At 43.9% G+C, this 13,684-nt stretch overlaps 1 protein-coding gene across 9 annotated transcripts in view; it reads left to right on the forward strand.

Moving 5' to 3' along the window:
* The window catches only part of UTRN (utrophin), a 478,862-nt gene that overhangs the window by 42,876 nt on the left and 422,302 nt on the right, over positions 1-13,684 (forward strand). Inside the window, exon 1 of one of the 9 annotated variants that reach the window (XM_070506702.1) lies at positions 391-746. The exons of 7 other annotated variants lie outside the window; for them this stretch is intronic. In XM_070506702.1, coding sequence (XP_070362803.1) covers positions 695-746 — 52 coding nt within the window. In that variant the 5' untranslated portion in view covers positions 391-694. Of the gene's footprint in view, positions 1-390; positions 747-6,125; positions 6,390-13,684 lie in introns of those variants that run through there. One more of the 9 variants, XM_070506713.1, reaches the window with a different exon arrangement.

The following is a 13,684-nucleotide window of genomic DNA, read 5'->3' on the forward strand; positions in this document are numbered from 1 at the left end:
GGGCTGTGCGTTGAGACTGGCGGAAAGATGCAGTTTGCGTTTCACTCAATAGTATTTTTTAATCCTGCCAAAGCGGGGTAGTTAACCTTTCAGCTTGATGACCTGTTTATTTAGCATATTAATAGCTAGATCCCTAAAAGCTTTCGGGATAAGTGTGGCTATATAGGTTAAAAAATTGGTATGTAGGTTGATAAATTGTAACATTTATAAGAACAGGGTCTCTCGTGAGAACATTTTTTGGTTAATTCCTAAACATTTTTTCGTTCGGCACACGTTGAAGGAAATCCTGAGGAGAATGGAGGAACTGAGTTCTGTTCGTTTGGCCCGTCTGTACTCTGAGCGGTTTGAGCTGGGTTTGTAGGAACGCATGCCTCGCCGTGCTGTTCCTACACAGGCAAGTGGTCACCCGTGTGGATGGTAAGGCGACAGGCTCCCGGCCGCCTGGCAGCGGCTCAGATGGCGCAGACCAGGCCTGGGCTGCGCACACAGGCAGGAATGTCACCATTCTGGTAGGGGCGGTTGGGGAGCGACTCCTCTCTCCACGTCCCATGCTGTTTGGCCCTGTTTTTCAATTTGACTTCATCGGAGCACACTCTCCAGCCGAGGGGTGCACGTATCTCTGGGACTTCAGGCAGCATGCACGGTTGCTTTGTGAATCTTAGCTCCCCTCGGAGGACGCGCTGAGCCAGGAGAAATGGAAGTGGCATCGGGTTCCACACGTGGAGACGGCGGAGACGCGCAGGCAGGTAAAGAAGACTCGCCTAGAAGGCGGTGGCTACTTAAACTTTCGTCCATTGGTTGTAGAAAGGAAACCCAGGCATGGCTCAGCGAGCCAAGAAGCAGGGTGCAAATTACTGAGCAACAGATCCTAAATGGTTTTGTCTCTGGGTGACCTTGGAATCTTTTAAAAGACATTTTCTCTTAATAATATTGCGAAAGAAGTGAGTTACATGTAAAGAATCTTACAGTGTCAGTCATTAACAACACTTTGGAAATATGATTTGCTCTGCTGACTAGTGGTGTTGATCTGGGACGGGGCGGCTGTCAGCCCTGAGCCCAGGACAGGGCTGGCGCTGAGGGCGTGCCTGTCGAGTGGGACTGGATCCGTGCGGATGTCTAATGATACTCCCAGAAATTATTCTGTCACTTCTGTGTGATGCAAGATTTGCCCCAAAGCGTTGGTTGTATGAAAATCATATAGGGATAGGAATCTTTTTGTCCTCCAAACTGTGAGTGGCTTAGTAAGCTGTAACCCTGGTGCGGCTCCCCATCCTCCAGTCCGGAGTGAGGAGGTCGCGTTGGCGGTGCTCCTGCCTGCATTTCATGTGTGCATGCCTCCCTTGCTTTGTCCGCTCACTCCCTTGTCATTTATTTCATATCTGTTGGTGTCAAGTTCCATGATAGACTTTGGGAAACAGAGACAAATAAGGCGAGATTCCTGCTTACGGGGTTGAAACACGGATTCAGCGTGCTGTGGTTGGAGGGATGATTTGTAGCAGCACATACCAGGTGCTGTGGGCCCACAGGTTAGGAGCGATTAACTCCTGGAGTTTGGCTCCTCATTGACGGTGTTTTCCAGAGGAGGGACTTGCGAGGCTGCAGCAGAGAGGGTGGAAGGGAGAGATTCCAGGCGGAGGGGAAAGTGTGTGTAAAGGCAAAGGCGTGCGGGGTGAATCACGTGGGAGATTCCCGTTCCATCGCCCCTCCCCTGGGTGACTTGCAGCCCTGGGAACGGCTTCTTTACCGGCTGTTTGCTCTACCTGGAATACCTGCCCCCAATCCCTGGCCAGCCTCTCTGCTCCTTCTGCAATCGGGTGTGGGATTAAATTGCACGTCTTCCAAGGTGCCTGTCCTGACTGCCTAGTGGAAGTAGGTGTCGTCCTCTTGTCTCTCGCCACCTGTCCTGTTGCTTCAGCATACCTGACACAATGCCAGTGGCTTTGTTAACTTTGTTGTGGGTGGGTCCCCAACTGTGATCTCTGTAAGGGCAAGGACTAAGATTTTCTTGTTCACTGCTGTGGCATAGTGCCTGGCCTGTGGGGATGGTAGATCCTTGTGAATGGATGAATGAATGAAGAGTTGTCACTTGAAAAACAAAAACATTCTTTTTTTTTTTTTTTTTTTTTTTTGCTGAGGAAGATTTGCCCTGAGCTAACATCCGTGCCAGTCTTCCTCTATTTTTTAGTATGTGGGCTGCCAGCACAGCACACTAGTGGAGTAGCAGAGTGGGCTGAACTTAACCACAAGACCACCGGGCCTGGCCCCCAAAACATTCTTAGTGGACTTGCTATTCAGTTTACTCCTTGAAGTTTGAGGTCATTATTAACTAGGCACGTAGGATCTCAGGAATTTGATTCCAGCCCTTTGGGTGTTACCATGAGGTAAAAAAAAAATGGGACTTATTTTGGATCCTGCAAGAAATGACTTGAAAAACCTAAGGATTCTTTAAATTGAATATATGGGGATGAGAGAAATTCTGTTCAGAATACTTGTTATAAATAAAAGAAATTCATGAATTTAAAGAAAATTGAAGAGAGTCATTAATTTGAGCCATTTTTAATAGTAGTTTTATAAAATTATTTATTACACTAAAATTCTCTTTGTACTGCTTCATTCTCTGACACCTGCTGACAGTTTTGATGATATATTATCTTTGCTCTGAAACCTTAGTTTTCTAACTGTTGTCATTATTTAAGCCCTTTATCTTACAACAGTGATGTTCTCACGCTGTTATTCTTCTTTTATTTAATACAGGAGTCATCTAACAGCCATTCTCCGTCTGTGGGCTCAGCTTCATTGCTGTTTTCCTCCACTCCTTCTGTCAGTTTTTAGAGCTAATAAAATGGCTTCATTTCTACTCCATCTTATCCATGGTCATATTTTTCTTATCCATGTCACATGTAGCATAAGACATTGTCCATAGCATATTATTAGCAGATTATTCTTAGCATTGAAAAGATTATACAGCAAAGTTTCTTTTGTAAATTCTATAGTAATGGCAGGTGGAAAATGTTATGTGAAATGGCATACTGAAAGAAAGGAACGTCTAAATGTGGATTTCTCAAATGAGTCTGACTTTTTCCCATTTGGTCTTCTCTGAATGACAATTCCCTGCATAGATCTGTTAATCCCCAAGGGTGGCAGATAGGCCTTCAGCCTGAGGATGGATGGTTGGCATCTCCTAATATATTCGGTAGCGATATTTCTTGCTCCCGGCTTCTGATTCCAACTTTTTGTTCTCTTCTTGGAGAAATGGGAAAAAATAACACTGTCTACTACTCTGAAGGTAAGAGTCTGGTTATCTTTACTTGTGATGACAACTTTTTGTTTACCTGCTTGTTTGTTTCATTCATTCCTCCAGTAACTATTTGTAGCCCATCCACTATGTACCAGGCACGATGCTAGTCACCAGGCATTAAAAAATGTTTTATTATAACCAACACTGAAATTATTTTAGAGTAAACTGTTTTAGGAGAGGACTATGTGAAAGAAGTCATGTGTCAGCAGAGAAATAGTTTGTGGTCTTTCAGTAATTTTTTTGTTTTACAAAATTGCTACTGGCTAGAAAAGGATGATGATTTGCACTTCTGACATCATTGCTAATGTTGGGTTTCCGTGCTCGGGCTCTGTGTGCGGAGGCGAGAGGCGTCTCGAGAGTCTTAATTTCGCCGAACGCTGCACCTGTTGCTGGTTATTCTTGCATATGAAATCCAGAACCTTGAGTCACTTGCTTTCATTTCCTTTTCCTGCCCCCTCTTTCCGGAGAGGAGGGGTCAGGGTAGTAACTCATGTGAAGAGTAACCACCTTGTTCTTTTACAGCTATGATTTTAACGTCCTGGAGAGTGGAAGTGTTGCGTCCTTTTGTCATTCTGCTGCCGAAAGACTCACATCAGAGTGGCCTCAAGATTCTGAGACTTGTGTCGGTGCCAGAGTTTGGGAGGATGGTGGGGGTGGCACTGGCTGTTCAGCAGCTGCTGCTGCCACCTGATACCTGGAACCGTTGCTATTGAGGAACATGCATTTCCTCTTGGTTTCATGTGAGCTTTCCTCTTGGTTTCATGTGAGCTTTGGCTCTGACTTTGAGGAAGAGAGGAAGTAGCGTGTAGTATCCTTTACTTTCAGAAGAATAAACTTTGAAATCTCTGGGCATCGTGTTGGTTCAGGCAATGCTGTTGAAAACCAGTGCGGCCTCTACAGGGGGAGGAGAGCCTGTGGGGCTGGGAGCTGGTCCTGAGGTTAAGAGCAGCCATGGCATGAATTTGGAATTTCACTCGGTGGCATGAAACCTTAGCTACCTCATTTTTCAAGTGAGAGTTGAGAGATTAACACAGCTTAACTTGTAAGAATTTTCCTGGCATCAATGAAAATCGGTGTGAAAGACCTTTGAAGTTCAGAGGTTCCTAGAGTTGGCCAGTTTTTACTGACCAAACTACATACTGATATTCGAACAGCACATCAGTAGTTCCAGCGCTCTGCTGAATTGGCAACCTCCAGGCAGTTATTTCAGTGCAACGTTCCTAATTTAAACCAAGCCTGTTATTTTTGCTTTATTTTTCCTTTTATAGATAGGTTTACTCATGGACGTTCTCCGGAGGAGAAAAATTTTATGGAAAGTGGAGCTTTGGCTAAAACAGCCATAAATGGTCCCACCCACAAATCCAGGATGCTTGTTCTCCATCAGGGAATAAAAGTGCCTGAGTGATGTTCTCCTTATTTCTGGATCACTGTTTTCTCTTTCGTACCTTCTGGTATTGTTTCCTCATTCCACCCGCCACCTTCCTCCCCATTCCCTGTGACTTCTCAGAATACTTTAATAATAGGCTGTGGGTGCCTTGCTCCCCTCCCGTCGTGCTCACACCCACCTTCTTTACTCAGCCTCTGCTCTCCTCTCCCCTGCTTGCAGGCTCCGGCCTATGTCACTGCTTCTGCTTGGTCCCTGTGGCAGTGACAGCAAGGCCACAGCACTCCTTCTATAGCCCTTGTGTGCGTCGCTTCTCCTGGGGACTGGCTCTCCTCAGTGTTCTGTGTGGAGCAGAGAAGGCGCGCAGGAACGGATCCACTAGCCGACTGGCTCCCTCCTGGGACTGGGGCCCTGGGGCTTTGCTCCTGAGTCCCATGGCTCGTCATTTCTTAGCGATAACCATTGCTTGCATTCTCCATTTGTCACCTGGCACCTCTTGGAAACTCTATCATCTTAGAAATCCTGGAAATGATTTAAAATACTTCCGGTCAGTTCCTCAGCGTGGGTTCTGCCCAGTTATTACCTGAATTCTCTCATTTTCTCCCCACTCTCAGCCCTAAGTTGTCACAGGTAGATGCTGATGCCTCATTCCCAGGTTGAGAGATATGACGCTGGGATTCTGGTGGATGTGTCCCCGATTGGTCAGGACTATCTGTCTGTGGTATCAGCTGCAGGCTGAGTATACAGATGACTCACACATGTTAATACCTGTGTCTCCTCAGTGGCCAGCATCCTCAGATTCCCTTAAGGGCATGAGAGATCCATGGGAAAGACTTTGAATTGAGAGTGTCACTGCAGGGGACCATGGGACAAAGTGTTATGAGTGACACATCTGGATCCATAGGCTGATATGTCCTAGGGGACTCGTAGGTCACTTCTCCCACTAGATGTTTTTACTGCTAAACAAAGAATAATCTCCAGGCTTCTCTTCTTCACACTTTCCTCTGAAGCTTGAGGATTCTAGAACCCTCTGGAAACTAGAAGTTTCCTCACAGTGCCAGCTTCAAGAAAACGCACTTGCTGACCTTTGCTCCACAGCCCAACAGGTTGCCCATGCTGCTGCCTCTACTTTTAAAAATTAGTCCATCTCCATGGGGCTGGCCCCGTGGCCGAGTGGTTAAGTTCGCGCGCTCCGCTGCAGGCGGTCCAGTGTTTCGTTGGTTCGAATCCTGGGCGCGGATATGGCACTGCTCATCAGACCACGCAGAGGCAGCGTCCCTCATGCCACAACTAGAAGGACCCACAATGAAGAATATACAACTATGTATTGGGGGGGCTTTGGGGAGAAAAAGGAAAAAAAATAAAATCTTTAAAAAAAAAAAATTAGTCCATCTCTTATATTCTGAAAGTGCCCTTCTGCCCCGGCCACACCTCTCCCTGCAGGTCCATTTCTGCAGTGCTCGGGCTGCTGAGTCTGCCCCAGAGCTGCTGGTTTGACTTTGCTCCTGTCGTGGACGTGCGCGTCCCCTGTGCAGCCGCCGGGCTGGTCGTGCGCTGCGCTCCGTGGGTGTGAGCCGGCAGGCTCCTCTCCTCGTCCTGCTCCTCAGTGACTTCTGCTCTCACGTCTTCCGATCTGCTCCTCTCTCTTCCTGCAGTAAGTGTCCAGTTATGAAGTCCTTATAATGTGCCAGGGACGGCGATACAAAGGTAAATGAGAAACGACAATGTTTGTTTTTCATCTGATTTATAAAAACAGAACACGTAGAACAGTCAACCCCTTTTTCTTTCTTTTTAAATAATTTCGAATTACTCTTGCTTTTTAAAGCCTTTTTAAAGTATTCATCTCTTTCAGTCTCTCCTTAAATAACTTTTCCTGCTCCCTGAAGACCCCTGGCAATGACCCTCTTCCTTCTGTGTGAGCTGGAGGGGCGGGCCCAGGGCCCTCAGCCTCCAGCAGCTGGCACCGCAGGTTCCTCTCACGGCCTGGCAGATCGGGTCCTGGCGTCGCTTGGGAGCCGTGTGGTGTTGGCCTCTTCTAACACGGAGTGCTGGCGGCCACTGGATGCCTCATCTCAGTCAGTTCCAGGCAGTTGCCACTTCTGTTTGGAAGCAGCACTGCCAGTGAGGAACCCTGCCACATGCACGCAGACACATGCACACAGACACACACATAGACACACATACACATAGGAACACACACATAGACACATGCACACAGACACACACACAGACACACGTACACATGGACACATGCACGCAAACACACACACAGACACGTACACACAGACACACACACATATACATACACATAGAAACACACATAGACACATGCACACAGACACACACATAGACACACGTACACATAGAAACACACACATAGACACATGCACACAGACACACACATAGACACACATAGAAACACACACAGACACACACACATAGACACGTGCACACAGGCACATGCATACAGACACACACAGACACTTAGACACACGCACATAGACACATGCACATGGACACACACACATAGACACATACACACATAGGCACATGCACACAGACACACGCACACAGGCAGACACACACACACACACACACATACACACGCACTCTGTTGTGAGTGCAGGGCCGCCCTGGGAGGGAACCTCAGGTTTTCTGCTCAGAACCCTCTGACCCCTGTCTCCCCGCTCAGTAAGGGATTTAGCAGGTTTCTTCCTAACCTCTTACTCTCACTGCTTATGTGTGGTTTTCCTGAGATAGGAGAGGTTATAATGTAATCCCGAAATACAACCTCTAGGAATTTTTCATTTTTCATCATTCCAAGTAGCCGCCTTTGACTTTTTGCACATTAGAACAGAAAACTAATAATACTTAAAATATGGTTTCTTTCCTCTTTCATTGGCGAAGCCTGCATCTGAGAGCAGCCTCTGCGTGGCTGGGGAGAAACTCAGCAATTCGATGGTGGGGATTTTGGCTTAACTCTCTCTGACTTGATTTTGTTGATTATAATGTCGTTCAGTTCCATTAATATACTAATATGGAAACAAAGGCATGATTTCAGATTTATTTATATCTTTGTGCTTTGGAAAAACAGTCTCATGAGAAACCACTCAGCCCGTTAAATACCATCCTTCATGTTGCTTTTTTAGGTTTGCTTGTTTTTAGAAAACTTTTCCTGGCTTTTGCTTCTTGTAATTTTTTTAACCATATCAACAATAGCGTAGCTGTATTTTCAGACGTGTGTTGTCAAAATCACTTGAAAAATCCTTTTCATGTCAATGTGTGGGATTTTGTTAGTCATCTTTAATGTGATCAAGAACTAAGGTAGAATTTCCTAGCTGGAAAAAAATGAGTTAAAAAATCCCGCCACACTCTTTGATTATTGGAGAAGATGTATTCTAAACAGTAATTACTTTGATGAAAATATTAAAGGGATTGAATTAGACTGTGAGAATCTTGATGATAGAGACTATACCTTTTTCATTTTTGTGTTCTTCTTGGGTGTTATGCTGTATAGATGGTCTCTACAGTCAGGGCAATTGGCTCAGATGGTGGAAAGCTGTGGAAACCTCATGAAGATTAGGCCCTAGCCTTCTTCCTTGCATGAGAAATCTTTAAGCATTTGAAGCTAGGGAGTTGCAGGTGTTTTAGAAAGATCACTCCTGGGGCTCTAATGGAGGGTGAGTTGGAGTGAAGAAAGCCTGGAGGGCAAGGGGACGTTGCAGCTGACTTCGCCAGGACACTGAGTGAAAGAGGATGAGGCGAAGGCAGGTGGGAGATAGATGCCTCCATGGGGTTCCTAGGTCAGGTTTCAACTGCAGGATCCTGGTCTGCAGTTACAGTAGCAAAAGAGAGTTCTGCAAACCAAAAGATAATTTCTTTGTAGTTCATTTGACGGTAAATCCTGGGCTGGACCTGAACTCAGTGGTGGGTGGCAGCATCTGACTTCAACTGCTGGGATGCTTCTAAAATCTTTACTTATCCCACTCGTTGTTCATAAAATACACGTATTTGCTGCAGAAGTATTAAATGTGTTTGATTAGGGAAGTTGCCCTGGATCTGGCTGTTTTTTGTTTTAATGTAATATATGGCCTGTGTGCTGTGTAACTTTTCTCATGTGGGAAAAGTTCACATTCAGCAAAACATCTGGACCAAGGGATTGTGAAACTATTTGACCTGTGTTTATAAGGCAAGATTGACAAGACTGACAGAGTAATTATGGAGAGAATTGTAGAGGAAAAGAACATGTCTAGCCTGAAGACTCAGTGGTCAATGATGGCCCTACCTCATTAGCATGAAAGGAGACTGACCTTTCTGGGGGATCAGGAGCTTTCAGTAGATTGTGCGTGATTGGATTTATTGGGAAGGGGGCATCTTGGATTTTGGAATGTTGCTTCTATGCAGGATCTTGGATTGAATCATGACCCAGAAAAATGAGGCCATTGAGGAAATTTGAATAAGGTCAGTAGAGTAGTTCACAGTATTGCATCAGTGTTAATTCTCTGGTTTCGATAATTGTACTCTGATTATGTAAGATGGTAGCATTTGAGGACGCTGGGTGAAGGCAATATGAGAACTCTCTGTGTTATTTTTACAGTTTTTTTGGTTAATCTAGAATTATTTCAAGTTTATTTATTTATTTTTATTGAGGTCGTAATCGTTTATAACATTGTGAAACTTCAGTTGTACATTATTATTTGTCGGTCACCATATAAATATGTCCCTTCACCCCTTATGCCTACCGCCCAACCCCCTTCCCCTCTGTTAACCACTAAACTGTTCTCTTTGTCTGTATGTTAGTTTATCTTCTGCAAATAAGTGAAATCATATGGTGTTTATCTTTCTCTGGCTTATTTGGCTTAATATTATACCCTCAAGGTCCATCCACATTGTTGTAAATGGGATGATTTTGTCTTTTTTATGGCCGGTTAGTATTCCACTGTGTGTGTATATATATATATATATATATAGGTACACACACACCACATCTTCTTTATCCATTCATCAGTTGTTGAGAACTTGGGTTGCTTCCACATCTTGGCTATTGTGAATAATGCTGCAATGAACATAGGGGTGCATAAGTCACTTTGAATTGATTTCAGGTTCTTTGGATAAATGCCCAGTAGTAGGATAGCTGGATCATATGGTAATTCTATTTTTAATTTTTTGAGAAACTTCCATACTGTTTTCCACAGTGGCTGCACCAGTTTGCATTCCCTCCAGCAGTGTATGAGGGTTTCCTTTTCTCCACATCGTCTCCAACATTTGTTATTTTTAGTCTTAGTGATTATAGCCATTCTAACAGGTGTAAGGTGACATCTTGGTGTAGTTTTGATTTGCATTTCCCTGACGATTAGTGACGTTGAACATCTTTTCGTGTGCCTATTGGCGATCTGTATATCTTCTTTGGAGAAATGTTCATATCCTCTGCCCATTTTTTGATTGGTTGTTTATTTTTTTGTTGTTCAGTTGTGTGAGTTCTTTATATATAAAATTATTTCAAGTTTTAAAAAAGGAGAACAGAGTTGCTTGTCATACCAGCCAATAGCATCGTCCATGCTGCTTTTAGGTAGAGAATATCCGTTAGCACGAGTGTGGTTTTCTTGGAGAATTTGAAGTCTAAAAGTGCAAGTCAAGTAAAATTTCATAGTCGGGTCTCCATCCACTCCCCAATTTTTTTTTAAAGCTGACTCTGTTTTTATCGTAAGATGAATTTAATGTTTTCTGATCTGGGAGGAATGTTTCATTCTAGCTTAAACGCATACAGAAGAGTTACAAAAGGAAGCCATTAGTGTCTAGAGGGTTCTCGGGAAGTGCTGTGCGTCTGGGCTTCCCTGGCGCTTGGTGTCCCTGGTGTTGGAAGGTGTGGGTGGTCTCAGGCTTTTGTCTGTTGCTCTTCAGGGTTAGGTATAGGCTCTTTAGTTAGGACTGACAGTTATAATAAGATGTTCAAAGCCAGGAGGGTTTGCAGATACCAGAAAGAATGAAGAAATGTGTGCCTTTAATAGCCACAATCTGCTCACCTGGGCTTGGCTGTGCTGATGCTGCCGGGTGTGCGTCTCCCCAGAGGGGAGAGGATTAGTCTCCGAGTGCCTTTGCTGCCCTCTCTCACTCCTCCACCACCTCCTGTAGTTTCAGCTGATTTGTTCTGTACTTCCCTCTCCAGTCCAATCCTTTCTTTCCATTTTGACTAGAGTAGACCGAGGCTGGCAGCCAGTGGCTGTCGAGCGATAATGGAGCTAGTGGCATGCACAAAATTTGATTATTGCTGTCAACACCAGATTGAATAAGAAAGCACATACTCTAGACAGATCCTTGCAACAGAAATGGTCTATTGATTTCACAAGAACTAGAAAGGAGGCCAACGTGTAATCTAGCAGAAGGGGTCTGTGGATAGAGAATGGGGTCTGACATTACAGAACAGTTTTAACAAGTGCCGGCCTATTAGATGTTTCTAGAAGAACCTTCAGATAACTTTTGATAAACTGTTGCTTCTGATTTTCTTCACTGTCAAGTATTTACAGCAACTCTAAGGAAGCCTTTGCACTTGTGTTTGTTCAATGGTTTGCTTTTCCTGCGTAGTTTAGAAGTCGTGCTGGTTGATACAGACCATATTTGCTCCTGAGCTATGATGACATTTCCAGTTAGCTTAATGTGAATGTTTTAGAAATTTCCCACAATGGAAAGTTCTATTTGACATAGGAAAGTTCAGCGGTCACTTTCATAGTCAGCTGTATGCCAAGAAATAACGAAAACAATGGATTACATAGTGCAGCCTTGGGACATGGGAAATTTCTTAGAAGATGGATGAATCATATTATTAATACGTGTTGCAAGGCCTGAGGCCTTATATTGGAAAATAAAGAAAAAAGTTGTTAATTTTGAAAGTTTATAAGCTTTTTGTGTTTTCTTTGTTATACTTTGTGTAGATTTTATTCTGTTTAGTTTGTTTTTAGCGATTAAAATATTAAAATCCAGGGCTGGCCTGGTGGTGTAGTGGTTAAGTTTGTGTGCTCTCCTTTGGTGGCCCAGGGTTCACCGGTTTAGATCCTGGGCGTGGACCCACACACCGCTCAGCAAGTCATGCCGTAGCGGCTTCCCACATACAAAATAGAGGATGACTGGCACAGATGCTAGCTCAGAGCCAATCTTCCTCAAAAGAAAAAATCCTAAAATAGAGTGTTTTAGGAAAGAGATAATTAACATCACTGTGCGTGAATTATGTTCAAACAGCATAAGGTCAGAAAAAAATGATAATCCCTCCAAATTAGATTAGATAATGCCTTCGACTAGAAAAAAATGATAATCCTTTTGAATTAGATTAGATTTGTTTGAATTCTGAATTAGATAATCCCTTCGAAGTAGGATAATTATTGTCCTTCTCCCAATCTCGCCTTCTCAAGAGGGAAGGGGAAATTATGGCTAGTGTCTAGATCCTGATTTGTTGTACCCCTTGGCCACCTTCAAAATCTGTGACATTCTCAGTCGTGAATCAGATCTGGTCTGCGATTTCTTCCTGTAAATGATTATGGCTGTTCACTTACAAAAGGCCGCTTTAATTGAGGCTATTTCTATTTAACAGAAAGACAGGTGGAAAGAACTGATTGGAAATGATTCAAATGTCATTTTTACATTGAAAATGTCGTCTTATAAGTTTTGTTAAGCAGCCTTTTCGTAGAGGCAGAAGGGCCGACGGCTTTAGCAGCCTCAGAAGAGAGATGAATCTGAAGGATTTAAATCTGAAGGCCAGCAATGTTTAGCTGGTGTGAGCCCATATAATAGTTCTACCAGTTAAAAATGATGAAATTCTTTCACACCTATTGGAAAATAGCCACTGTTAAAGCTGGTCACCTTCAAGGTCTTGCTTTAGTACTGTAGCCAGTATCTATTCTGATTAAGTGGTTGCCATACCTCACTGGTTCTTCTGTATTTAGAGTATTTAGCCCACCTATAAAAAGGGAGACATTTTTGGACTATTGATAAAAATCGGGTTTTGATAACCATCAGGGAGAAGCAAATCAAACCGTAATGAGATGTCACTTCATCCTCCCCAGAATGGCTGTAATCCAAAAGACAGCTAATAGTAAGTGTTGGCGAGGATGTGGAGAAATTGGAACCCTCAAACGCTGCTGGTGGGAAGACAAGATGGTGCAGCCACTGTGGAAAACTGGCAGCTCTTCCAAAGGTTGACTGTGGAGTTGCTATCTGACCCAGCAGTTTTACTCCTGGGTGTACATACTCAAGAGAAATGCAACGTACGTCAACATAAAAACTTGTACAGGAATGCTCAGAGCGGCATTATTCATATTAGCTGAAGGGTAGAACCAACCCAATGGCCATCAGCTGATGAATGAATAAATGAAGCATGGGGTATTCACGCATTGGAATATTGTTCACCCCTGAAAAGAAATGAAATACTGACACATGCTACAATGTGGATGAACTTTGAGGACATTATGCTAAGTGAAAGAAGCCAGTCACAAAAGACCACATATTCTGTGATTTCTTTTATATGAAATGGCCAGAAGCAGCAAATCTGTAAGACTGAAAGTAGGTTTTTCTGGTTCCAGGGCTGGAGGGTGGGGGAAGGGAGTGGAGAGTGACTGCTTTTGGGGGTGACGAAAATGTTGTAAAGGTGATTGCGGTGACGGATGCACACCTCTGCAGATATACTAATAATCATCGAATTATGTGCTTTAAATGGATTAATTGCAAACTGTGAATTATATCTCAATAAAGTTGTATGAAAAAAAGAATTGAGTTTTGACCATGTGACATAATCTGTATCACTGCACTTTTTAGGGTCTCTCTCCTCCCCACAGCCCTGAGGACAGGCAAGGTCATGCCCCCGTTTTACAGATTTGGAGATTGAGGCTTCGAGAGAGTGTTTTGCGGGAGTCATACAGCTTCTGGTCTAAGATTAATACAGAGGAGCCTGGAGCGAGTACTGACTGATTCTATTTTCTCCACCTCAGCCAGTAGCAGGGAGCGAGATGGCTTTT

This window comes from Equus asinus, chromosome 1 (assembly GCF_041296235.1).
Source record: "Equus asinus isolate D_3611 breed Donkey chromosome 1, EquAss-T2T_v2, whole genome shotgun sequence".
Lineage (NCBI taxonomy): Eukaryota > Metazoa > Chordata > Mammalia > Perissodactyla > Equidae > Equus > Equus asinus.